At 37.4% G+C, this 27,416-nt stretch overlaps 1 protein-coding gene across 9 annotated transcripts in view; it reads left to right on the top strand.

Annotated features, from left to right (window-relative positions):
* LOC127661401 (myocyte-specific enhancer factor 2A-like) overlaps positions 1-27,416 on the top strand; it is a 145,710-nt gene that overhangs the window by 51,180 nt on the left and 67,114 nt on the right. For all 9 annotated transcript variants that reach the window (XM_052152071.1, XM_052152072.1, XM_052152070.1 and 6 more), the window contains one exon: positions 8,285-8,488. In XM_052152071.1, coding sequence (XP_052008031.1) covers positions 8,285-8,488 — 204 coding nt within the window. The remainder of the gene's footprint in view (positions 1-8,284; positions 8,489-27,416) is intronic.

Genomic DNA, 27,416 nt, shown 5'->3' with positions numbered 1-27,416 from the left:
TTCTGATCTTCCATTGATTCGCCAAGAAATTTGCCAAAAAAAGACTGAAGGCACAATAGACATTGATTCAAGCATTGATTTTGACCCATCAGTGGAAGAAATGTGTTTGAGAATACATGCCTTATTTTATAAGAATGAAGTCAGAGCATCTCAAGCTCTTACTCGGCTGTTCATGCTCACTCTATGAAATATGGAGGAGCTGGAGCTCCTGTCATGCAGGCAGCCCTGTCCTACTGCAGCTCTGCACCAGAAGCCCCTTAAGTGCAGCCTGTTGGAGATGGAGGGGATGGAGAATGGAATGACAGCGAAAGGAGAAGAAGAGGATAGGATTCTGTGAGCCTCACTGAACAGCTCAGGCTGACATGCTAATTGCAAAGCTGTGTAAGGGGGACAACTGCCATAATAGCGCTGGAGGACAGAATGATCCCGACCCCCCCTCGTTCCCTACCTGTCCATCGTCCACTCAATACATGCTCTGATTTTCTCACAGCTCTCAAAGCCTGTAATTATTTGTCCTGATGATGTCATACACCTGTCTTATGATAGTGGTAGTAACATGCTTTTGAATTAATCCACCCTAGTTAAAAAAAATTTAATTACGGTTGTAGACTCAAAGGACCCTAATGAGAGGTGCCTATCTGTGTGAATACATCACTCCATTGTGGCTCTGATTTTTTGTGACAGCTCTTTGATTCATGGATGATGGAAAGTATTATCCTGAACACTAAAGTAATGACCCCAGAAGCATGCAGACGAAAACTCTCCTTGTGAAGCGTAGAGTGAGAATTTTTTGGATGTGATTTCATCAGGTACCTTTTAGCTCTGTTTCTGTACAGTCAACATGCTCTCTAACAGCTGCTATTGTGTGCCAATGTGTCTTTTATGTCTGTGTGTGTGTCAGGACGTCTGTGTCTAACGACGTCCGCTGTACGCCATTAAGCAGGCTCACTAGGGGTAATTACCCAAGTCATTAAAAGTTTGATGATTTCACTGCTGGTTGGAGCGTCGCCCGCCCTTGCTTTGGCTTACTTTTGCTTCCACATGTCACATGTTCATGAGCACAGAGTCTCTTGCTCTGTTTTTTTTCATTTCTCAACTTTTTAGCTGCAAACGAGTATCTCTTCATTTTATCAGACCCCTCTTTTATTGCTCTCCTAAAAGGTTTTGAGCCAACATATTATTCTTTAATGATTAAAATCATGGTTTAGAAACAGGTAGTGTTTCAGTAAAAAAGATGGAGTTCACGTAGCGTGGCCTTTCCAATATTGGTCTTCCTTAAATTATGTACTATAATGGGATCTAAAGTGAATTATTAGAGGAAAGGGAGTTTTGTTTTTGGTTTAACTGCATTAGCGTATAGCTGTAGGTTTGAAAGGGGAAATAGTGTGGGTGGTTTTTTGTCTGTAATTCATGTTTGATGACAACAACAATGAAATGCTCTGAACAATGAAAACTCCACCCACCTCCCTGCATTTATTCATCATAGTGGTGGAACATCAACAACACAGAATGAAAAGTCTTAGTAATGTGCATCATCTTTATATACAAAAGAATGTGGTCATTGATATTTTTCACTGTCAAGCTTGTTGGACTCATTATTCACTCAAGAAACCAAATATGGAGTCACAGATCAAGAATATTTACTTTGAAAATGTGAACAGATTTTTTTTCTTAATTGCTTTGATAGCTGACTTTGAATAAAATATAAGAGGCCAATTACCACAGGTAAAGTTCATGTTATGAATGAAAGCGAGAGATAAATGCAAAGAGATCAGTCTAATTACAAGGTCACAATGGCTCACCCCCAGCTGGCTGGCCCAGCCCTCTGAGTACTTGAAAGCTCGAGACCTAGCAGTGAACTGTGGACCCGGGGCATCCTGTGTGTCCTGTGAAAGCTGATCCAGCCGGACAGGAGGGAGGGACCACAGCCTGTCTCCCAGGCCTGAGTGCTCTGTGCTGTGAAGCAAGAGCCAGGAGGCTTGGGTCACTCTACCAGCTGGTGCAATGGCAGAAACACTTTCTGGACCTCATGAACCTCCTGCCACTTGCTCTCGATATCATTGAAGCTGGCATAATGCTTTCATGACGTGTCACCAACACGCTCTCTATAAGATAGCAGAGGCATCACCTCCAATGCTTGAGAACATTATAGGCCCACATGTCTTGTTTTTCATATTGGCTTCTCTTACTAAGGACAGCATATGATGACCCTTGACTGACAAACAAGACCATGTATTTTTTCAAAGGCGAATGATACACACAAGCAAATGTACGGATGTTCCCATATGCTCAAAATACCTTATGGTTTAGTTTGTCTCACCACATTCCACAACAAGGAATTCCTCAACATTCTGGTCATGTAAATGCATTACTCAACACTTTTTCCCCAAACATATAGCCTATTTCCTCTTTTGTGGGAGCAAGGATTTATTTTTACTTAGTTTTAAGTAACACACAACCACAATTGCTTTGATTCTTTGGTATCCTGAAATTTTAAGAAGCCACTACGCCTATTAGTATAAGTTGGCACAGTGCAGTACCCTATCAGCAGAAAGAGGTCAAACTCGCATTTGCAATGTGTTTAGTTAGTTGCTACATTCACAAGTAATTTATATTTTTTTGTGAAGCCAGCATTGTGACAAGGTAGACCCTCAGGTAGCCTCTTCTGCTATGTAATGGAATAAGTGTCCATCATGCCACATTTAGTTTTTTCAGTTGAAGAAGTTTTCTCGATTCATCTTTCATTGTGAACACATTACTAACACAAATGACATAGAATAGTGCAGAAGTATGCATTTTGGGATGTAGCTTGAGAAAAGTAAGCGATAATACAAGGAAGAGATGATGGCTGAGCAGTATTAGTATGCAAGTTATTCTCCTGATATGCTGAAGAAGTTGTGAAAAGGTCAGTGTTCTTATTCCTGCTGTACAATTAGATGAGAAATGCTTATATAATTATAGGATGGCTGGGATAGAATGACCTTATCAGAAGCTGCCACAAGTTGGAGGGACCAAAAAGATGTTTAGAGCAAAAAACATGACTCCATAGTATCACCTCTTCAAGCATGGATTAGTTACTTTCCATGCTTTATTGAAGTTCTCCCATGATTTATTTGTGTTGTTCGATTTAGGGATGGATATTATTGCTAATATGCTGTTATGCTTTTACCATGCATAGGAAGGCATAGCATTCAGAATTCATATGTGCATGACTTATATGACAATAACTGGATCTGTAAATTACAGCAATATTGAACTGGTACAACATCTGAAATCAGTCACACTCCACCTAAAAACAATTGTTCCCCAGTCCTTGATCCACAACTGCTGTGTTTCTCTGTGAGCTAGAGGTCACAAAACCCAGTGACCTCCCACGTGACCTCAGATATCTCTGTGGCTTTCCACTGTCTCAGCAGTGACCCGGGAGACTGGGGTTGTTGTTTGGGGATTCAGCCCAATAACCCTGTACTCAACTTAAAGAGTACTTAAACAGAGTTTTGATACTGTGGCTTGTAAAATGCATTTGTTACCAGTGCAGTCACAGACGTGCATTGTGCTGCCCATGGCTGAGAAGAGTGGAATTGCTCTTTATATGGTAAGTTATGAAGCTAAACATAAGTTAAAGGTATAATTCACCAAAAAAATTTAATTCTGTAATTTACTCACCATCATGTTGTTCCAGACTTGTAAGATATCTTTTTTCCATTCTATAAAAGTGAATGGTTACTGAGGCTATAATTCTGCTGAGCATCTCCTTTTATGTTCCATTAAAGAGGGACTATCAAATGTAATTGGAACAATAGGAGGATGAGTAAATGTTTCATAATTTTTATTTTTGGGTGATTTAGACCTCTACAAACTCTAGTTTGCATGTGAATGTTTTTATGTGAGTGTGTGTGAAAATGTGCATGTACTGCACTGTTCATCAATGCAGCTGGAGTAAATCGCTGCTCTGGGTCAGCAAACAACTGCTTTGAGTGCCCTGAACTTTTGAGGTGGAACAATTCTACAGCACACACCGTACAGCAGGGCTGGTCCTGCACTAAAGGTGACATTTTCTTGTGCTGCCTCGGAGGTCAACTCTATACCAAACAATGCCATGTTCTTAGACTATGGCTACCTTCTATTTTTCCTCTATTGAACAGATAGTTCACTCCAAAATTTAAATTCTGTCACTATTTACTCATCCTCATGTTGTTTCAAAATGTTGTTTGGAATACAACAGGAGATGTTAGGCAAAATGTTAACCTCATGCACGATTCCCTTTCTTTGTATGGGAAAAAGATGCAAAGATTGTGTCCCTTTATATTGCAACTAAATGTTGCAACATAAACCATTTCTGGAGGGAAGGAATATCATGATGGCATACTTCGAAAAGGTTTGTAAGGTTTTGCCTTGTGTTTGCACTGCAAGAGATGCAAGAGGAGTCTAATGACAGCTGGGAGGGAGCTGCTCTCTATGGCTCTGGGAAATTATACTGCCTTAGCTCAACTTACAACTCTCCTTGGAATGCTCAGGTATATAGTCATGTTCCACTGCCACACTTGATTTGAATCCTGTTTATTCATAATGAAAGCTCCAATGTGTCAAGTCCCCATGTCATTGGATGTTGTATGCATTAAGATGAACATCAACGCAACATATGTCTTATACAGATCTGATTAGACTCATGAAAGTTCAACAGATATTTATTGTTGATGGATGTGTAAAGGGGACATATGATGGTGAACAGGATTTTCTTTGGTCTTTTGATATAAAATTATTCAATCTACAATCTACTATGTAGACATTATTGCCCTGGGCTGTTTTTCCCAAAAACATCACAAGCTTAAGTTGATCGTAGAGACCATTAAGGCCAATGATTTCTACTATCTATTTAGGCTTATGATGCTTTTGGAAAACATTGAGCAGAACATTTATGGAAGCTCAGCTGCAAAAGTATTTAATTGAGAAATCATCAAATTGCTGTCACAACAATGAGCACATAAAGTTATGATCACTCACGAATACATATCAACTAGGGCTGTCAATCGATTCAACATTTTAATTGAATTAATTACATGGTGTCCCGATTAATTAATCGCATTTAATCGAATGTAAAAACATTTGCTGAGAAAGCCCCTCATATAACAATATTTCAATATATAAAGATTATACATATTTATATCAATATATAATTATACATAGTTATCTTTAAATATATATATATATAATAATAATAATATATATATATATATATATATATATATATATATATATATATATATATATATATATATATATACACAAAATATTCCGATAATTAAAATGCATTAAATTCTTGTGGCAGAAGAGTTAATCATTGATAAGACGATACAAAAAGTGGCTTTAGAATACAATGTACTGTTTACTACCATATTATTGATCATAAGTCAATCATTGGCATACAGTTCACAGCAATCCATTTCGGAAGTGAATTTGTCAATCAGTTGGAGATTTATTATGAGGGCTTGTTTAAGAGCCTGTCAATTTACACCTTCGTCAGATATGCTTGTGTAGCATCTCGGGTGCGTTGCATCATAAACATAGAATGTTTAGGTCACTGTTTCAAGTTAAATATAGTTTAATACTCAATCTTTAAACACATCTTGATATCCCTTAGTTCGCATTTGCGCTCCTTCAAGTGTTTTGAACACAAGAACCTAACGCATGTTTGTATTGTTCTGCCTACTGAAGTGTTTTCTTCACTGTTTAAACTGCGCGTTGCTCATACAGCAATTTCACTTACTGCTCTCTGGAGTAAACAAGTGGTACTACAAGCTTGCATTTCTCAGGATCTTCCATATTATGGTCCAGGGGGAGTGCGATTAATTGCGTTATTTTCTGTCAAATTAATCGCGCTGAATTAATGCGTTAAATCAGCAGCCCTAATATCAACACCTATTCAGTATTCAGCAACTTGGCCTGCCCTGTTTAACAACATTAATAGTGTTGACAGTGGTCAGACATGAAACACCATTGACAAACCATTTTACTTCCATAATATGGTGTATTTAAGATTTAAATAAGTTTCTATAAAGCCGCAATTGTTAGATGCACTTTATTAGAAACACCTGTACACCTACATATTCATGCGATTAACTAATCAGCCAATTATGTGGCTACAATGCAATGCATAAAATCATGCATATATGGGTCAGGAGTTTCAGTTAATGTTCACATCAAACATCAGAATGGGTACAAATGTGATCTCAGTGATTTCGACTGTGGCTTGATTTTAGTGCCAGACGGGCTGGTTTGAGTGTTTCTGTGATTGCTGATCTCCTGGGATTTTCACACATAACAGTCTCTAGAGTTTACTCAGAATGGTGCCAAAAACAATAACATCCAGTGAGTGGCAGTTTTGCGGACAGAAATGCCTTTTTGATGAGAGAGCTCAACAGTAGAAAGGCCAGACCACTTTGTACAATTATAGAGAGCAGACTAGCATCTCAGAATGCACAACTTGTTGAACCTTGGGCTACAAAAGCAGAAGACCATGTTGGGCACTTTATTATGACCAAAGTGTTCCTAATAAAGTGCTCAGTGAGTGTATAAACACACTTTATAGAAACTCGCAAATGCAACTTCTTTTCTTGTAATTGCAAGTTTCTATAAAGTCACAGTTGTTAGATAAAAGGTTAGAATAACCTTTTTATTTTCCTTATCCCTGGTGGGATCTGGCTTCCATAATTAAGTTTTGTTAAAAGACAATTCATGTATTTTTTATTTGAAACATTTTGCACTAATTAACCATGCACAAGAAGGCCAGGAATATGCAGGAATATTTAGGAAGAAACTAAATAGGGTGAATTTTGTTTTCTTGTTGACTTTTATGGTAGTATCAAAAAAACAGCCTGTTCAGAGAGGTAGTAGAAATTATGCAAGTAAACTTTGACTGTTTTTGACTCTTTGTGCAAGAAACTTAGAGCAACAATATAAGTGGACAACAGGGAAAAAATTAAATGCTTCAAAAGATATGGTCCCTATAGGTTGCAATTTGATTGTGTTTTTATGTGCACAAATTGAATGACCAGAACATGAATTGTGTTCAGCTGAAAACACAATTAAGCACTGTAATCACCTGTAATTTGAAACATGTGAAGCTCCCCCTACACAGCTGGACTGAAGACATTATGGATTCAGAGATACTGTGCTGCTCATTGGATTATATAGCATTATAACATTTGAAATGAGGGTTCCTGCAAGCTGTGACCAATTAAAGTTGAACAAAGCCAGCTCATCTGCTCAGCTCTGCTTAGTAGGTCAGTGAAATTGGCGGAAGTAATCGTACAGCTCCCTCTCTCTCTCTCTCTCTCTCTTTCTCTCCCTCTCTTGTATACACAGTCTTTCAGACTTCTTTCAGCCTCAGGCACAGCTTTCCATAGCATTTCTGTAAGTTTTGCCATGTTCACCACTCATCCTGCTCATCTTGAGTGTTCATATGCTCATCCATGATGTTGTTCTGACACTCCCACATTATGAAAGTAAATCTGCTGCTTTCTTTGCTGTTCAACACTTGTTAAACATGAGAGCTGAACAAATGCATAATTCATTCTCTTGCTCTTGAAGACTCCTGAATGAGTTTCTTGCAGATAATGGAGCACATGCTTGGCTTATCTCGTTGTATAGCTGCATCAAAAGCAAAGCAGAGACTCTGAGACGTACCATATAGCTGAGTTTGGTTCATAATGGCCGGCCATCTTTTGAAATGTCAGGCTTTTTTGGGTGTAACCTGCTGAAGTGTACAGCCCGGCTCGCGTTACAGCGTTGGCCTTGCAGGAAGAGGCTGTCAGTGGATGCAGGCAGGAGTGATGGAGCCCGCTGTCTCCCTAATTGGCTGATTGCACAGGCTGTGGAGCCACTGTTGTGTTTCTCCTGCTGACCTTCTGTCTGACCTGTCATGACATCAGTGTGGCAGCTCTGCCGTCTGCCTGACTCATTATCTCACTGTAACATGGCCCAGGATTGATAAAGACCACTAAAACAATTAGACTTTATCAGATCTTGAAGGACAGTCACAAACCACTGTGATGTTCTAACTCTCTGCATTAGAAATGTAGTGATTTACAGGTACTAGTTTATAATAATAAGATTTCCTTACCTTACAAAGAACTGTTGTTGAGCAAAAAAAACGAGCAGTAGTAATTTTCTGTTGGTTGTCTGTTGGCCTTCTTAGAAAATAATATAAAGGTGATTATTCTAATCTGTCTGTGTTACGTTTTACCAAACATGTTGTCTACTTGTTTCCCATCTTTTCTCACAGGTTACCTTCACAAAGCGGAAGTTTGGCTTGATGAAGAAAGCGTACGAGCTAAGCGTATTGTGCGACTGTGAGATTGCCCTGATCATATTCAACAGCTCGAACAAACTTTTTCAGTACGCAAGCACTGACATGGACAAAGTCCTGCTTAAATACACAGAGTACAATGAGCCCCATGAGAGCAGAACCAACTCTGACATCATAGAGGTGAGTGGGGCCTGCCTGTTTGATGAATCAAAACAATGATTGTATGCTTTGTGTCAATTGTTATGTATGGCTACTGTATGTTTGGAACAGACTACTAGCTTACTTACTGAATACTCTGCAGTATACACTAGGTCTGCACGATATGGAGAAAATGTCATATTGTGATTATTGAGTTGAATATTGCGTTATGCTATTGCGATATAATAAACAAATGGTATCATGAGTCAACTTGCTTGGTTATCAAGGAAAATTAGATTAATGATAATGCTGAAATGAGTATTTTTCAACTCAAACATACAAACTAGCAACAACAACAACTATAAATGCACAGTGTTTTCAAATTAAAATATTTTTACAAAATTAAATAATATGTTTGCATTACTGCAAACTTGTTATTTTCTCAATATTACACCTAAATAAAATAGAACAATAAATAAGAACATACAAATTTTCACGAAAATAAGATTGTCTAACGTGTACTTTGTATAACCTCTTTTGAAAAGGAAACTGGATATAAAAGTGTGGTTCACTCAATCAAACCACTAAAACTGTTGTTGTTGTTGTGTGTGTATATATATATATATATATATATACATACACACACACACACACACACATTTTATTGTTGTTGTAATTTTAGTGTTATTTTTCACATAAGATTGATCTTATCATGATGATCTCATGATGATGACGTTGCGAGATGCTGACAGCGGGGGTGAGAGACGAGTGTCTCCATGTTAGAGTGCGTATCAGCTGGCGGAACTTTAAATCTCTCCCATTCTCGACTCCCGCTCAGATTGGGTCTCTTCGCGCGACTGGCTGAAGCAGCTCTTGACCGCACCGAGAACGACAGTTTTGGAGTTTGTGCTTATTTACATGTCACGCTCCCGTATTATATGTGTCAGTGTCGGTCTGCTCGGCATCCATCTTCACTTGATTTCCACGCTGAACACCAGAAATTCACATGACCACACGTGCCACTCCATAAACTAAGACTGACTGGTCATCTTTTTATTAGCGGTGTAGAAAATGGGCAAACAGCTCTCAGAGAGAAGGGGTTGTCACGTCCACACATGCACTTATTTATTTAATAAAATTGCAGCATTTGCCGTCATATAATCGCACAGGCTGACATCGTGATTGTGATATGATTAATCGTGCAGCACTAGTATACACAGTACATTGCCTACTGTTTTTATTGATACAGTAGGCATTATGTCACAATAAAATGGTATGCTGTAGTGGTGTCCAGTTATCATCTTAGAAATAGATTCATTCAATCTTGCGTAAAAATCTCTTAACTTTTGACTTTCTGATCAAGTGATGATTCAAGGTAGAACAGTTACAAATCGTAAATGTAATTATGCCATGCATACGAAAAATCTGCACACTGTGCATAGTATAGAGTACATACTATATACTGCAGAATTAGTAAGAGTTGTATGCTGTTCTGAACATAGCCTATATTTTGACTTGATAGTTATAGTTAAATAAATAGTTATGTTTAAAACTTTAAATACTTGGTAGCAAACACATAATAGATCAGAACTATCACCAAATATTTATCCATTTTGTTCTATTAAATGATAATACTAATATTCTAATCAGTTTATTAGTATTTTTTTTTGCTGTAATTCAGAAACGATCTACACACAAATATTCAGCTTGTGTGTTCCATGATTCCATAGAAAATACATGATGTCTGGACATGATATAACAGTTTCCTGCTCATGTGAGCATAGATTGACTACAGACATCCTGAGCCCTCTGATAAGTTCAGTCGCACTTAAATAGTTCAACTGAAAAAGGGACACATATCTTGCAATGGGCACATGGCACAGAAGATCAATTTTCTTTGTTCACAATTCATGTATGGCTCAATTAATGAGTGTGTACAATTTTCCATTTATACATTTTGCAAAATGTTTTACTCATCATAAAGCCTCCCCAGCTGGCCATATGTGTGCTGTGCAAACCACAACCATATTGCTATATTGCTCAGTACACAGGAAGCAGAATTTGCCAGGCACACACTGTCCTCATTTGTCAAAACAACATTCCAGTGTTTTAGGCCAAGACCATCAATGAATGGATTCAAAACTGTCCCTTGTTGTTTAGATTTATTTATTCATTCATTACGCCCTTTCCTGCAGCTAGCGTGCACACTGACTGACAAGCTGACAAGCAACATGTTAGCGTGGCAAATCTGGCTATAGTAAAACATTTTGCTAATAAGATATATAAAAACTTAAAATACATATTGGCATATTATACATAAATATTTTTTTTTTCTCGGCTGTCAGTCAATGTATGTTGTAATGCCTGATTTGACAAATCAGAAGTTCTTGAGAGAGATTTACATTTATGCATTTGGCAGACACTTTTATCCAAATCGACATGAGCCCCAAGTATACTTAGATTTTGACACGAACTCTTAGTGTCTGCAAAGAGTCGAATGCTAGACTGTCAAATTACTATCTCCATATTACTGTGCGTGCATCAGGGTTTCCGTTGTCCGGTAATTACCGGACATTGGCCGGTAAAAAAATTAAATGTCCGACAAAATTAAATCTCTCCGGTCAAATTGTCCGATTAAAATTGCCTAATAATCCCGTCCCCCTAACACAATCTGAATTTGAGAATAAGCCTAAAATGTATAAAGCAAAAATACACCGATCTCTTGCTATGTTATAAAGGAACAGGCTCTATCGTTTGAAAGTTATGAAACAACATCGCATGCTGCATTTCAAATAAAGCGCACGCCTAAAACGGCTGCAATATAGACCTAAACAACGAACGATTGAGTGAGACGTTTCAAATATGGCCAGGCCCAGGCAGACTAGCTTTAAAAGCTTTTTTCAGAGGCCAGACGATGGTGAATCAGGAACATCTCATTATAGATAGATCAGTGCTTCTAACCCGCGCATTCGTGCAGTTTTTTTCTCTATCATCAAAACTGAATAGCCTATGTTCATCAGTGCATGGTTACAGTCTATATCAAGCAGGGACACGTTTGTGTGCATTTTATTTTGTGATTTCACCGGAATTAATAGAGAGTCTCCGCAACGGCGATAGATTGAAACACGCGTCCTAGTGAAGATTGCGCAACTTCGCGCAGCGCGTCGTCCATGCAACTGATAGCAGCGGACACGAAGGCTCAGCTTGATTTCAAAAACAACAGATTTTAGCGCTAGATCTCTTATTTAATAACGGACTAAATGAATGATCTGCTAGTTAACTGGAGATGTTTTATTTATTTGTATTAGGTACATCCGTGCCTCAATGTTTCAAAAAGTGAATGTGTGTGAAACCACAGTAAAAAACAATTGGCGTTGATTGACGCCAATCGGACGTTCATGTTTTTTTTTCGTCTATTTGAAAGTTAAGCTAATAATAATATGTTGCATTCTATACGGCCTGATTATGTCATTTTTTAAGTTACATAGACTGCCTCCAGTTTTCCTCAACTTGACTAATTAAGAGGCGATATATTTGACCGGCATATCATCAAAATGTCCGTAAAACGAAACCGTGACCGGCACCATTTTTTTCTAGCGGAAACTCTGGCGTGCATACACAGGCAGTTGGCGCATGCGTGCTATTACTGCTATGAGACACAGACTATATCTCTTCAGGGGATTTTACCCATAAAGATGTCCTTTAAAGACTATCATAAAGATAATCTTTCAGACTCAAGTTATACAAATGCAGGTATCTCCTGACCTCCTCACACATGCACTCTTGAAATGCACATCTACTGTTGTTTTTACCTTTGTCTCCTGATGTTTAGCATCAATTACATTTTATAGCACTGCTTTGTGACAGCAACCTTGTAGACCCACTAATTAGTGCAAATAATTCCAGGTGCATGTGCATTCTGTGCATTCAAAGATGAGCAGTTAGAAAAATTGGGCTGCTCATGTTCAATGCTTGTGCACTCTGCTGATGATGAGATTAGTGTCATACATCCGCGTCTGACAGAAGTATACTTTGGGCTTTACAGTGCATTCAAGGTATACATTTGATCAGATTTTCTATTCGCTGGAATCAAACACACGATCTTGGCATTGCTAGCACCATTCTCTACCAGCTTAGCTACAGAGATGCACAAAATGATTTGAGCCACTGTCTAAAAGCCTTTTACTAAAATGGTTAAAATGGCATAAAAGGAGTCAGTTGGGCAGAGTTATCTTTTATTCATACTGATGAGACTGCAGTTGAGTTACTTGCATGGTAGAGCTGCAGAAGGATGCATGGCCTTCCATGAGGCCTGAGCTCTCCATCAGCAGCCCATCTGCTTACTTCCCTGCACCGAGAGGGCCCTCATCTGCATTAAAAATTAATGGACACACTCTCCCCTTATGTAACAGCCAACCCATGTCAGCTTTGTCCTGTTTCAACAGCTTTTAAAAAGGATGCTTTGCCCCTCTCAAAGGCTTTGTGTCTTTCCCTCTGTGATTTAAAGAACTGGGAAATCACAATGTTCTGTGTTGCAAAACATTCTCATGGTGTACTAAAGAGCCTCTCTACTGCTGTTGATATCCATTTATGTCTTTTCTTAAAGGGACAGTTCACCCAAACATGAAAATGCTGTCATGATTTACTCACCATCCTGTTGTTCAAACCAGTATGACTTAATTTCTTCCTTGGAACACAAAAGGCCTCAGTCACCATAAACTTTTATTGTAAGGCAAATGAAAGAGGAAGAAAGGAAGTCATAAGTATTTGGATCAACATGAGTGAGTAAATGACAGAATTTAGATTTTTTTGGGTGAACTCTCCCTTTAAGTTAAATAGCACCTTGAACTGTCTTGAAGGACACCCACAAACACATGCAAAGAGATGTATGTCCACACAGTTGCCATGTTGCCAGGCATCAGCAGATTTCTTGTGATGCTTACTGATGTGGAAGGCAAGCTGGTGGCAATCTGCCGCTTTTCCCTCATCAGCCATCCGACCACTCTGGATGAGCCTGACCCAGCGTATGAAGGGCCCCAACAAAGCAGCCTTGTCCGTGCTCAGTGGGCCAGCATCTACTCATTGCTGCAGAAATTGCCCACAGTCAGCTCCTTTTTATTGGCCATGATCAAGAAGTAAAGAAGCAAGAGTAGAAATCAGCTATTCAAGCATCTCACTCTCTTTTCCTGACTGGCTATATCCAAACCATTATCAAAGATATCAGCCCTGGCCTTCCATCAGCAAGGCTGGAGACTTTGATTCTGGCTAGAGGCAGTATGGCAGTATTCCATCTTGATTCCATTGAGACTCATTGTAAAGATCTGTGTAGGAGTTATACAATAAACCAATATGGCCAAAGGATATAAGTATTCAGCAATATTGATTGTATTCTTTAAAACACAGACCAGTGTTATCATATTGTACAGTGTGCCACTCTGAAAGACGATACCATATAGATATATTATTAATGAAGCTGTATTTACAATGAGGAAGTAACCCAAAGTCACTTTAAGGCAATTCAGTCCATTTTCCAACCATCTACGCAATGCTCCTTTGCAGCTATACTTGAATGGGGAAATACCCAAATCTCCAAAATCTCAGATTACCAATAAAATCTTACAAAAAATTATAATATACACTGGTGACCAAAAGTTTGGAATAATGTACAGATTTTGCTCTTATGGAAAGAAATTGGTACTTTTATTCACCAAATTGGCATTCAACTGATCACAATGTATAGTCAGGACATTAATTAAATGAAAAATTACTATTACAATTTGAAAAAAAAAAATCAGAACTTCTTAAACTACTTCAAAGAGTTCTCATCTAAAAATCCTCCATGTCCAGCAATGACAGCTTTGCAGATCCTTGGCATTCTAGCTGTCAGTTTGTCCAGATACTCAGGTAACATTTCACTCCACGCTTCCTGTAGCATTTAGATGCCATAGATGTGGCTGTCTTGTCAGGCACTTCTCACGCACCTTACAGTCTAGCTAATCCCACAAAAGCTCAATGGGGTTAAGATCCATAACACTCTTTTCCAATTATCTGTTGTCCAATGTTGTGTTTCTATGCCCACTCGAACCTTTTCTTTTTGATTTCTGTATCAAAAGTGGCTTTTGTTTTGCAATTATTCCCATAAGGCGTGCACACGTCTGAGTCTACTCTTTACTGGTGTTGAGCGTGTAGAATTCAATGAAGCTGTCAGCTGAGGACATGTGAGGTATCTATTTCTCAAAATAGACACTCTGATTTACTTATCCTCTTGTTTAGTTGTACATCTGGCCTTCCACATCTCTTTCTGTCCTTGTTAGAGCCAGTTGTCCTTTGTCTTGGAAGACTGTAGAGTACACCTTTGTATGAAATTTTCAGTTTATTGGCAATTTCAAGCATTTTATAGCCTTTATTTCTCAAGAAAATTATTGACTGATGAGTTTATAGAGAAAGCAGTTTTTTTTTTGTGCCATTTTTGGCATAATATTGACCTTAAGACATGCCAGCCTATTGCATAGTGTGGCAACTAAAAAACAAACACAAATACAATGTTAAGCTTCATTTAATTAAACAAATATCTTTCAGCAGTGTTTGATATAATGGCAAGTGATTTTCTAGTACCAAATTAGCAAATTAGCACTCAAGGATACGATGTTGGAGTGATGGGCTGTCTAGATTTGATCAAAAATAACTTTTTTCAAATAGTGATGTGCTGTTTTTTACATGGGTAAAGTCTATACATTGTGATCAGCTGAATTTCACTTTGGTGAATTAAAGTACCAATTTTCTTCCAAAACAGCAAAATATTTACATTATTCCAAAATTTGGCCACCAGTGTATATTGCTTTTTTTAGCTGACACCAGGCAAAAATGTTTTCAGGTATATCCAGCCAATGTGCACACATGATCTAGTACGCAGTACTTAGAAGTTGTATTGCCTTTACATGTAAGGCAGTTGGCTCTTTTTTACTGAAAGCCGCAATCATGAGCGTTACAATTTCTCCCATTCATTATTCTAAAAGTGGTCTGTCTCTTTCTTCTGACTCTGTCTCTGAAATAACCTCAGCAGACTGTCAGTCTGGCTGTTTAGAAACTGCTTTACTGTAGATCTAATGTTTTTTTAATCCTTTCTTTTTTGCCTTTGCTCTGCACTTAATTTAGCTTGTCTTAAAAGAGTGTGAACAATTATTTAATGAATCGATACTCTACTCTATCAACCACTTTCTCTTGTTCTCATTCTTTACAGCTCTCCTTGACTTTTCTTCTAGTGAAATGTGCATCACATGGAGGCACTTACACGTGCACTTATCTAAATAAATTGCACTAAAGCGATACATGCCACACAAAGAATCACACATTTCTTTATTTGTGCTTTCACCACCCTTTAGTAGAGCAAACACATCCTTTGCTGATTTTTCATTGGGCAGCATAAATTCCCGTTCCAAGTGAAAAGCCAAATCAAAAGTCACATTCCTACCTGCCACCATCAGTAAAAAAAAAGGCCCAGCCTTGCCATTTCAGGGGAACAGATGTATTTTTTTCCACAGATGGATGTGTGACTGAGTCACATTTGATGACCAAGCTCAGGGCTAAGGACTTTTTCTTAAGTGTGACCCACAGTCAATACCTGTACACTAGACTGAGACCACCTCGCCTGAGCGAAGAGAAGCATGTGCACTTTTAATGTGTGCATGTGTCTGGCGCTCAGTGGTTCAACTGCTATAACACTCCAGGCGACAGGTGAAGCGTTGCGTGAAATCTCCCTTTGTGGATCCTGTCCACTTCTCTATCTGATTAAAAGTTGCCGTGATTCCATCTGTGCCTTCCTTTTCAAAGGCTGTGGGATTGAAGCAAGCCCTTTTATTTACTGAGCAGAGCAGAATTGATGGAGTGTATCCTTAGAGGTTACTGCACAAACATTCAGCAGCTCGAAGGAGTCTTTTTAGACCACTGGTGTTCCACAATATCGGGTCTCCACAGCACACTTTGTCCTTGTTCTCACCTTTTGCAGTACTCTAAAAAATGTGAAAGGAAGTAGAGATGAAAAGCCTGTTCATGTATGATGGACCTCAGTTCAGGGTTTGTGTAAAAGCACATTCACACACATTTTACTTTTATTAGACTGTGGAAAAAAAAGGTCAGTTAGGATATGGATGGTTTTTAAGCCATATTAACTGTGTCCATGTTTAAACTGTAGTGAAAAAAGTGGTTTAAAAGAATGTTCCAGGTTCAAAACAAACAGCTCATATTTTTGCACTTAAATTATTTTTTCCACACATAAATGTTTAATTATAGCTTTATAAATAGCAATATAAAAAATCTCTTATTTTTTAAGAGATTTAACTATTGTTCTTGGTGGATGAAGTTCTGGTTACAACTGTTGGCCGATCGTTTAAACCGCCCCTTTCTGGTATCCTTACTTGCATCATGTGAAAGTTGTAATGCTTACCAGCTTTACATAGTTATGATAGGAGTTGAAAGATTTGAACTTTGAATAGGTCTCATGATAACATAGGGCCTATAATTTTATAAACTGAAGGACAGGTCTTAAGTATTTTCTGAGGCAATCAGCAAAATGTCTCAAATGCTAGACCGAAAGAGCGTAACTTGTATTTAACTCTGAACATTCCTTTTAATTTCTTTGAATTTGATTTGTTATGGCATTTCTTCTTGTATGATTTCAATTAATATAAAGGTAGATAAACAAAGGTGATTGAAAAATCTGTATTTACAGTTGTACTGCATGAAGAAAGTCCTTATAGTTTCTGTTGTGTTTTAAATTGAATTTTATTTGTGCTCCAAATGAAAAAGCTGCTGCAGGTAATTAAAATAATTAAATCATCCTTCCTCTTATTTCACTCCAACTGGAGGTAATGAAATCTTACAAAGTAGCCCTACACTGGTATTCTGAATACAGGCCTCTCAGTATGCATGTAGGATTCCTTGAAATCAGATATCAACATCACAGCATATATGTGGCATCCATTTGCCCCTTATTCCTCCTCGCCTCTCTTAGATGCTCTTAAAAGTATCACTCAGCCATGCTCATATCAGTCCATTCTTATTAGCCCAAATTATCATGGTTTGAACACATTAGCAGACCTAACTAACAGCTATTCTATTGAAAGCCAGTAGAAGTTTTTAGGCTACAAACCTTCAGTCACATAGCGAATGCTTGTTTTAAATAGATTCACAGGTAAACTTGTGTGTGTGTGTGTGTGTGTGTGTGTGTGTGTGTGTGTGTGTGTGTGTTTGTTTATGTCAAAGGCTGACTGACCTTTTGCAATACACTGGTTATTGTCTGTTGTCATTTACCTGGCTCAAATAGTAAGCAAATCAGGGAATGATTCAGGCAAATGTTGTCTGCTTGCAGGCCTCCATAAGAGGCTTGCATTGTTGTGTGTGGTTTTTAAAAGCAAATGCTTTTTTCTTACCTGAAAATGTATTCAAAGGCACAACAGTGCAGTAGATAGAGCTCTGGAACCAGGTGCACCAAAACTGGGGCAGGGATTTTTAGACCCCCATTTACCTACTCAACCGTACTTGGTCTTTTAATTCAAATATGTAATTATTTTGACTTGCATTAAAAATACATTTCTGTTTACATGATAATTAATTGTAGTTTTTGCACCCAATATTTCAAACAGGTAAAGTTCCCTTTTTTACATTTACAGTGGGTACGGAAAGTATTCAGACCCCCTTAAATGTTTCACTCATTGTTATATTGCAGCCATTTGCTAAAATCATTTAAGTTCATTTTTTTTCCTCATTATTGTACACACAGCACCCCATATTGACAGAAAAACACAGAATTGTTGACATTTTTGCACATTTATTAAAAAAGAAAAACTGAAATATCACATGGTCCTAAGTATTCAGACCCTTTGCTGTGACACTCATATATTTAACTCAGGTGCTGTCCATTTCTTCTGATCATCCTTAAGATGGTTCTACACCTTCAATTGAGTCCAGCTGTGTTTGATTATACTGATTGGACTTGATTAGGAAAGCCACACACCTGTCTATATAAGACCTAACAGCTCACAGTGCATGTCAGAGCAACTGAGAATCATGAGGTCAAAGGAACTGCCTGAAGAGCTCAGAGACAGAATTGTGGCAAGGCACAGATCTGGCCAAGGTTACAAAAAAATGTCTGCTGCCGTTAAGGTTCATAAGAGCACAGTGGCCTCCATAATCCTTAAATGGAAGACGTTTGGGACGACCAGAACCCTTCCTAGAGCTGGCCGTCTGGCCAAACTGAGCTATCGGGGGAGAAGAGCCTTGGTGAGAGAGGTAAAGAAGAACCCAAAGATCACTGTGGCTGAGCTCCAGAGATGCAGTCGGGAGATGGGAGAAAGTTGTAGTAAGTCAACCATCACTGCAGCCATCCACCAGTCGGGGCTTTATGGCAGAGTGGCCAGACGTAAGCCTCTCCTCAGGGCAAGACACAGGAAAAAAAATTACTTAAATGATTTTAGCAAATGGCTGCAATATAACAAAGAGTGAAACATTTAAGGGGGTCTGAATACTTTCCGTACCCACTGTACATTTAAATTTATGCATTTGGCAGACGCTTTTATCCAAAGCGACTTACAGTGCTCTTATTACAGGGACAATCCCCCCGGAGCAACCTGGAGTTAAGTGCCTTGCTCAAGGACACAATGGTGGTGGCTGTGGGGATCGACCAACAACCTTCTGATTAACAGTTATGTGCTTAAGCCCACTATGCGCTTTAGCCCACTACGCCACCACCACTCACAGAGTTTTTATAACTACTTTATAAAAACAGTTTAGATTAATCCATACATATTTCCACTCAGTTTCCCTTCACTTTAGATTTCACAGTTAGATTGCAGTTGGACTGAAGCATAAAAACTTATCTTTTTAGTTTGACTTTTGCAGTTCAGTTTTTGCAAAGTTAGACTAAAAGACCTAGATAATGCAATTGTAGTTTCGTCCAGCATATATACACATTAATCCAACCATAACTGGCCTCGGCGTTGAGCACTTGCTACGAAAGACAGAGATAACATGATGTGTATTTCCAGCACTTTCTCAGCTGATGTCTTTCCATCAAATATACAACTATGCATTGTTTCTGTCTTGAAAAAGACAGCTACGCAAAAACCCACTGTTGCTCGACTATATCTATACTGACTTATAAAATTCCCAGACCAATAGGCTGCCAGCTAGACAGAAATGAATGAAAATGAATGAGAGCTGCACATATTTAGCATACAGATGCCATCTTTATATTTGAGTTTGCATATTCTTGACGGTGTCATGATTAAGTTCACAAATAAAATGTGTCTCACTCATGGCCCTACACTTAAAGAGAGTTTAAAAAAAATATTCTCATAAAGAATCTCATAGCAGGTCTTGATAAATTATTTTGGGAATTATTAGCTGGCAAAGAAATAATCAAGAGTTTGCTGGATATGTAAATCTTGACCATTTCGAAATGTCAACCCTTCTTTAGTACTTTTTCCATGAGATTCCTGTTTTGTTCCATGTGAATAACACCATTGTCTTATCAGAAGCACGGGACAAAAAACAGTTACTCTGGCTTTCATCTGAACCTTTGAAGCTGTACATTACAATCGGCATACGAGCACCTCCAAACAGCTGTGCAACTGTATTAGCTATGCTATGCATATTCATGTTTGTACAAAAGCACTTGAGCTCATAACAAGAGCTCAATCTCAGTTTCTATTGGCCCTGGATGTGGAAGTAGTAAGGAGCTGGTGTCTAGGGTGGAGAGGAAGGAAATGAGGCTATGCTGTGGGACTGGGGGAGGGAGATATTTTTGATAAGGGACTCTTATTCATCTCTCTGGTTTAGGGGAAGGCGGCAAGAGGGGATGGCTGATGTCATTTGGTCTGGGGATTTTTGGGAAATCCACTACAATAAACAACATGCATAAATGTCTTATAATGTGTGTATTGTAGCCAGGGCAGTGGGGTCATGTCATACGTTTTTTTTTTACTTCAGTATTTTCTTGATGTTCACTTATAAACCCCTGTTTTCTCTGCTGTCCCCTTTAAGACTTCAATATACACGACCACTGTGTAATATTTGGCAAATTTTTTTGAAGCGCAAACACTTCGCCAACACTCGTGGGGCTGTTTTCTCCAAGAATAAAAGAATTCAAATGTGCAAGCGATTTACAAAATCCCCTGAAAGCACTCAGTCTAGGCAATTATTTATAGCTATATGTCCCAATTTATGTGAAGGATGCAATCAAACTACTGCAGTTGTTCTGATTAAAATAACAATCAAAAACGGAAAAAGTCGGCATACTGATGCTGCTGAATACTTTTTATTATTAGGCATAAAATATTTGGCGATAGAATAATGGCATATAAAACTGAGAACAGGGAAAATAGTTCAGACTAACAAAAGCTTCAAATGTGAAGGGTTCATAAATCTGTATCCAGCTGTAATGGACGGTCGACTCAGGTATTGGCCTCTGTTGAGTGGCCGCTTCAATATACGTTCCGTGTAATGGGAAATATGGGTTGTTTGCTGGTCAACTGGGGGATACAATATACTTATAGTTCTTTTGGCCAAAATGCAAGAAGTCCTGGCTAATACGAGACAGATAAGATGGCCGACACTAGCGTGCACTACACCACTGTCTTTCATTGCACTCTGTGCTATGTGGTCTTACATAACAAAAATATTTTATCTCGCATCAATATTTTGTGAGCAATAATGTATTTCTGTGGTATGTAACCATGTAATAAGCATGATCTGCTCCAAGTTGGAGTTTTTTGTCAAAAACCACTGACTATTCCTTACATATAAAGCAAATACAGACAGATGAAATAGTAGTATTACATTTGTTACTCACCATCATTACTGTTCTCAAAAGAATCCTTAAAATATGCCGAACAAATGTAATTCCACATTCCTAATGTTGGGATCCTTCAGAAGGACATGGAGAACATTTTCCACAACCAGAAAAACAGCATCATCTGGGGACCTTACTCGACATCTTAATCTTTTTAATGGTTAAAAGAAAACTTCAGTAACAATATTATAATAGCAAAAAAAAAAAAAATACTCATTTTGGACTGGAGAAGGACATCTTGATTTCTGAAACTTTTATAGTACATGGTCCTCTTACGTGTCAAAATATCAAGGAAAGTTTGATTCCTCATAACATGACCCCTGATGTTTGGCTGAATGACCGCCTCAGTCACCATTCACTTTTATTTTATATTTTTCCATACATTGAAAGTAAATGGTGACTGAGGCTTTCATTCTAACTAAAGACTGTAGGATTTAAAACAACATGAGAGCGAGCAAATGAATGATCCTTTTAAGTCACTCACCATTTTAAATGAGCGCTTTGGTACCAGTGATTCAACGACTCTGTAAAACTTGTGCATTTCAGTAAAACAAACACTCACCTTTACAGAAGATAATTGCATTTATTATTTATTGCTGTGAAGCTGAATTTGAGTTTTTGTTGGGAGTTTTTGTATTGTTTGTCCTGTCAATCAAAGGTTGCACTGTGATTAAGACCCGACTCTGTCTTAATGAATGCAAATTGGCACATCTGCTTCTGTGAGCTAGCTGGCCAGACTGTTCATTTAGTGTGACTGATCAATTATCCTCCTCCTTGTGATGTGAGGATAGAGGGAGACAAAACAAAGAAAAGCAACATTGCAAGAAGGAATAGATGCTTCGGTCCAAATCCCCCTACGTCTGCCTATTAAAATATGATCTTTAGATTTGATTAGACTAAATTGATAGTGATTGAATGATTTAAGTAATTCTTACACTTCAAACGTCAAAGTCTTAAAATAGATTTTGACAAGAGAAATTTCAATCATGGCTAGTTTTCAGGAAAATTACAGTATTCACATTTTAAACTGTAGGGATAAAGAAAATCCAACAATTAATTGGCTTTCAGTGCCCAGATGTTTGTGTAATTTAATTATGCTGAACATGCCAATTTCTGAAAGAAATTTGCATGTCTGGCTCATTTTATAAATAAAAAGGTTTGTTATAATGCAATCTTAAAGCATGTGCATTTACAGTATGGACCAAACAATATAAATAATCTGTTAATTGTCAGTTGTATTGTTGGGTTAATTCAAATATAATTGTTATATTATAAAAATAATTATAATTGTATCTAAATTACTCAAATTAAGCAATTAGGTATAAGTGGCTTTATTATTAATATATCATGGCTAAAGTGGTGATTCTCATAAAACCTGTCAAGAAACTTCCTAGACCTATTTTACTCCAAAATCAAAATAAACAAATTATATTTTTCATATAGAAAATGAAGTATATTTTTAGACCAATTAAGATGTTTTACATAGTGACATTATTTTCATGACATTTATGCACATGTTACACCCCGCCCCCCCTCCCATTATCATTACCGCAATTGGAAAAAAAGATTGTTCATTATGATACTCTCATAACCGTTAGGCGAAAAAATTATGTTATTTAAATGATAAATATTTATACATAGTAGTACTCTTTTAGTACTACAGTAACTTTCATTTTCACTGATATTAATTTGAAAAATCACTGTACTGTTTCCTGCAACAATAAAAAGATGCAGCTTTGAAATATATATTCTTTGTTGTTATGCATGAAAGGAAAGTTCTTGGCTGAAACCGAAAATTCTGGACACACTGGGCCAGAAACTGGAACCAACATTATATTCATTTTGAATATAATGCACAAGTCATATGGACTGCTTTAATAGTGGCTTTATGCTTATTTAATTTCATATTGAAGCTTGACAGTGACTGCTATGACATACAATATTGGAGCACTGGAAAATGCTAATAACCAAGAGAGCAATCACTTTGCTTCTGGGGATGTGGACTTTAATGTGCAGCATAAACAATGCTTTTTCTCAGAGTGTTTCTGTTGCCGGCTTTTAAAGTAACAGTTTCTGTTCAGATTTTTGGCCTTTTTTTTCTCCTTTAGCCAAAAAACGAAAATGGCAATTTTGCTGAAAAGAAAAGTTTGTTTGGTGAGCACCAATTTGGTGTGCAAATTCTGATGACGAGGAAGACATGTGAGCAATAGGATTTCAAAATGTCACACAATAACCTCTTGGCTCAATACAAAGAATTAGGGATGCACCGGAATTTTGGCTGCCAAAAATGGCAATTTTCTTTTCAGCAAAATGTGATTTCTTTTCACATGAGCTTGTGTCCTCGTTTGGATGAGTTTGAATGGCACCTTTGCGGTAATGAGAATGCAAAAAATCATAATGGTTGTAAATATATATATATATATATATATATATATATATATATATATATTAGGGTTAAATATGACTAGGACATTTTCTTGTTAGGTTTCATGAGAATCGCCCAAAGGATGTTCTTAATCAGCATAGATGTTTGTCCCTGACAAATAACAGATATCATAATAACAGAATGTTATTCTGTGTGTGCTGTGCATTGAAATACACAGTAGCTACTGTTGGTGAATAGTTGTTTTGCGTCATAGCTGTACTGGAGCAATAGTATGTATCCAGGAACTGGGACTATATATTTTGTAGTGCAATTTAAACCAATTTTTCATTTGTCTACATTTTAGCCTGCTTCAACTAAATTAAAGCTCAGTTGTCTCCTAGCATGTGCTGCTAATACCATGAAAATGACAAAGTCATCCCTCTCTTAGCAGGCTTAGGTGGCAGTGTAATGGGAGTATTATTTATATGGCCCTGTTCATTAAGACTTTGCTCCTAAGCTCATTTTCCAAACATTAGAGGCAGTATGTCTCAGAGGGGCCTGTCTGGGCTGTTTCAGAGACAGATCAAAGCTGGGGTGCCGGTATCTTTATCAGTGACATATCCAGATTACAGAACTCTGCTAATATGGGGTTGGGACAGGCACCATATTCAGCCCAGAGCGTTATTCCCAATAACATTTACCTAACCCGTAGTTCTTTCATAATAATTTCTTTCTTAAGTGGAACACAAAAGGCGATTTTAGACAGAATGGCAGCCTCAGTCACCATTCACTTTTATTGTATCTTTGTTCCATACATTAACAGTGAATTTTGACTGAGGCTGTAAAATACCTAACATTTAGTCTAACATATTAGTTTGTGTTCCACGGAAGAAAGAAAGTCATGCAGGTTTGAAAGTAAATGAGAGTAAAGACAGTAAATGTTGACAACATGTTCACAAACTCAATGTTGACAAACTACCCCTTTAAATGAGCTCTTTCTATATTGACAGACACACTTGTGGTTTAAAGGTAGCTAGATGTTATCTCTTGATATTATTTGAAAGACACACCAAGTACAAGACCTTATACACTGTAAATTAAAGTATCTTGTTTTGTCCTACTTTGACCTAGACCAACTTTTTAATTTTATCATGTCATTGTTTCAACAGTATAATGTAAATGAGGCCACTTTCAGAGTTCATGCTCAGCTGAAATGCCGTGATAAGGCAAAATCTCCAGCTGAAAGCCGTCCTTCCTTGAGGTTTTGGCAGGCTTTGCACTAAGGGATTCACTCACTTGCATACGGATGCCACTCACCTCATGCACTGGCACGGTCAATGACCCCTACAGTTCTGGACTATTAACCTAGTCTGCAAGGATTAATCTAAAAGGGGTCAGAGGCTTAATTTGCATATGATATGCACAGACGACAACACCAAAGAAAAAGATACAATTTTAATTGGTAAGTGCTTAACTTAGTGGCTTGACTTGGTTGGCTAGGGGCCAGATTGACTGTGTGATCTGCTAAAGCGGTGTTTGACATTTGAAAAGGCTGAAGGGGAATGCATGGTTAGTTACACTGCTCGGCTCATCCTGGGTGGCTCTTTGAAAGAAACAGACATAGCGTCCTCAGCTTTTCATGAAATACATTGCAAATGATGGCATGGCTTTTTTAAATGGCCAGTCACTATTAAAGATTAGACTCTGAGGTCTTTCAAATATGTTGTGTATCTCAGTTTAAGCAAACTGTAAATCAAACTTTTTGATGGGTTTTTATGATTGAAATATAATGCCTCTAATTAAAAAAACTTTTTGGACTAGTAATTTTTCTTCAGTGTCCCTATTTAGCAGCTGTCAGTTCTGTTCAGATCTGATTTTCACACTGTTTTGATAAACTACTTATTAAATCTTGTCTAATTTCCCTCATGATCTGTAACATATTACTTCATAATTTCAGCAATCTCTGTTTCTCTCTATTGTCAATTCCCAATGCTTGTTATTTAATGTCTCATCTACTGCCACTCACTTTCTTCTTCTCCTCCTTTTATCTATATATATATATATATATATATATATATATATATATATATATATATATATATATATATATATATATATATAAATAATTTTGCAACTTGCTCTCAAGTTGAGCTGCCTTCATATTAAAGTATTTATGAAGTCAAATCAAATGTCAGAAGTATTGACATAAGGTGTCCTCTTTAGGATATACTTATATATGTGAAGCATTCCTCCTATAAGATTCTTAGTAATAAGATAAACCATGCATTTCTATTTTAATAGTCTGTCATTTCTTATTTTCTCATCATCTTCATACAATTCAACTCCACAACATGACACTGTCATCCTCAAACTTCACCTTTTTTGAGGTGTGAACAACTACAAAGCTCTGTCTTGGTCTCATATGACCACAGAATCTTTGCCCACATTGCATTTGGGTCACAATTATGCTTTTTTGTCAAACTCTAGTTGTGTTTTTACACAGATATTTTTGAGTAATGGCCATTATGGTATAGAGCTCTTAATATAGTTGACAGATGCATCCTTAATCTGTTCTCAGCCACTGAACTCTGGAGGTCCTTCAAAATGATCACTGTCTCCATGTTGTTCATACAGAGCTTTAAAGAGGTATATTCCTGGCTGCTTCTGAGTGATTTGATGTACTTTCCACTTGCTGATAATTGAATCAATTTGTTTTGTACACTTTTCCCTTCAGTCTCACAGCGGTCCTTTATAATCACAACCTGAATAATGATTTAACTATGTGTTTTTGTCCTGATAATGTGACAATTATTCAAATGCTTCACAGGTAGAGGCAATTGTAGGGCAATTTTCCCCATTTGTGTAAATGTAGAGCTTTTGTAACACAGTTACTGTATACTTTTGTTTGGGTTAACAATGTTTTCTTACACGAAGCCACATTAAAATAACATTTAATATGTCATTTAGATAGAGAGATGATTGTTGATGCTAGGTTTGTAATAAAAATCAGACAAATGGGTCTTTAATGCACTAAATAATTTTTGAAAGAAGATTGTAATATATAAATGTGCTGCTTTTATCAATATTACACTGTTTATCTGATTTATATAGAGGTCAAATTGGTTATTACAATACAAATATTTTTCACAACATGTATACTAGTATGTTCTTGACAAGGAATGCCTTCTGCATTTGACCTTGTAAATGAAAAGTTTTATAAGCACTGTTTGCCCACATCTTAAAGAACAGGTAAATCAATGACCAGACTGTGGCAACTGTTAACCTCCACCAATGCTTGCTTGAGTAACCTGTTTTGTCAATCTGCTCACTAAAAACAAACAATCCTCTGACTTAGTTTTGGAGGAAAGTGCAGTTATTTCTGCTAATTATAATAAAAAGTATCAGAACTGTTAATAGAAGCAAGAAAAACTGTTTTAAGGGTGTAGTAATAATACCAATGACCCTATGGCTGTGTGTACCTCTACAGTGTGAATATATATATATATATATATATATATATATATATATATATATATATATATGTATATGTGGTATCTGGCACCAAGACGTTAGCAGCATATCCTTTAAGTCCTGTAAATTGCGAGGTGGGGCCTCCATGAATCGGATTAGATCCAGCACATCCCATAGATCAGGGTTCTTCAACTACTTTCTTGTGGATGCCAGTTTATCCAGATTAAAACTTGACGGGGGCCACATATTTTGTGTATTTATCTTAGCTAACACTTTCATGCTAAAAA

The sequence above is a fragment of the Xyrauchen texanus genome, chromosome 21, assembly GCF_025860055.1.
Source record: "Xyrauchen texanus isolate HMW12.3.18 chromosome 21, RBS_HiC_50CHRs, whole genome shotgun sequence".
NCBI lineage: Eukaryota > Metazoa > Chordata > Actinopteri > Cypriniformes > Catostomidae > Xyrauchen > Xyrauchen texanus.
Note: the sequence above shows the minus strand (reverse complement) of the source record. Positions and strands in the feature narration are given on the sequence as shown.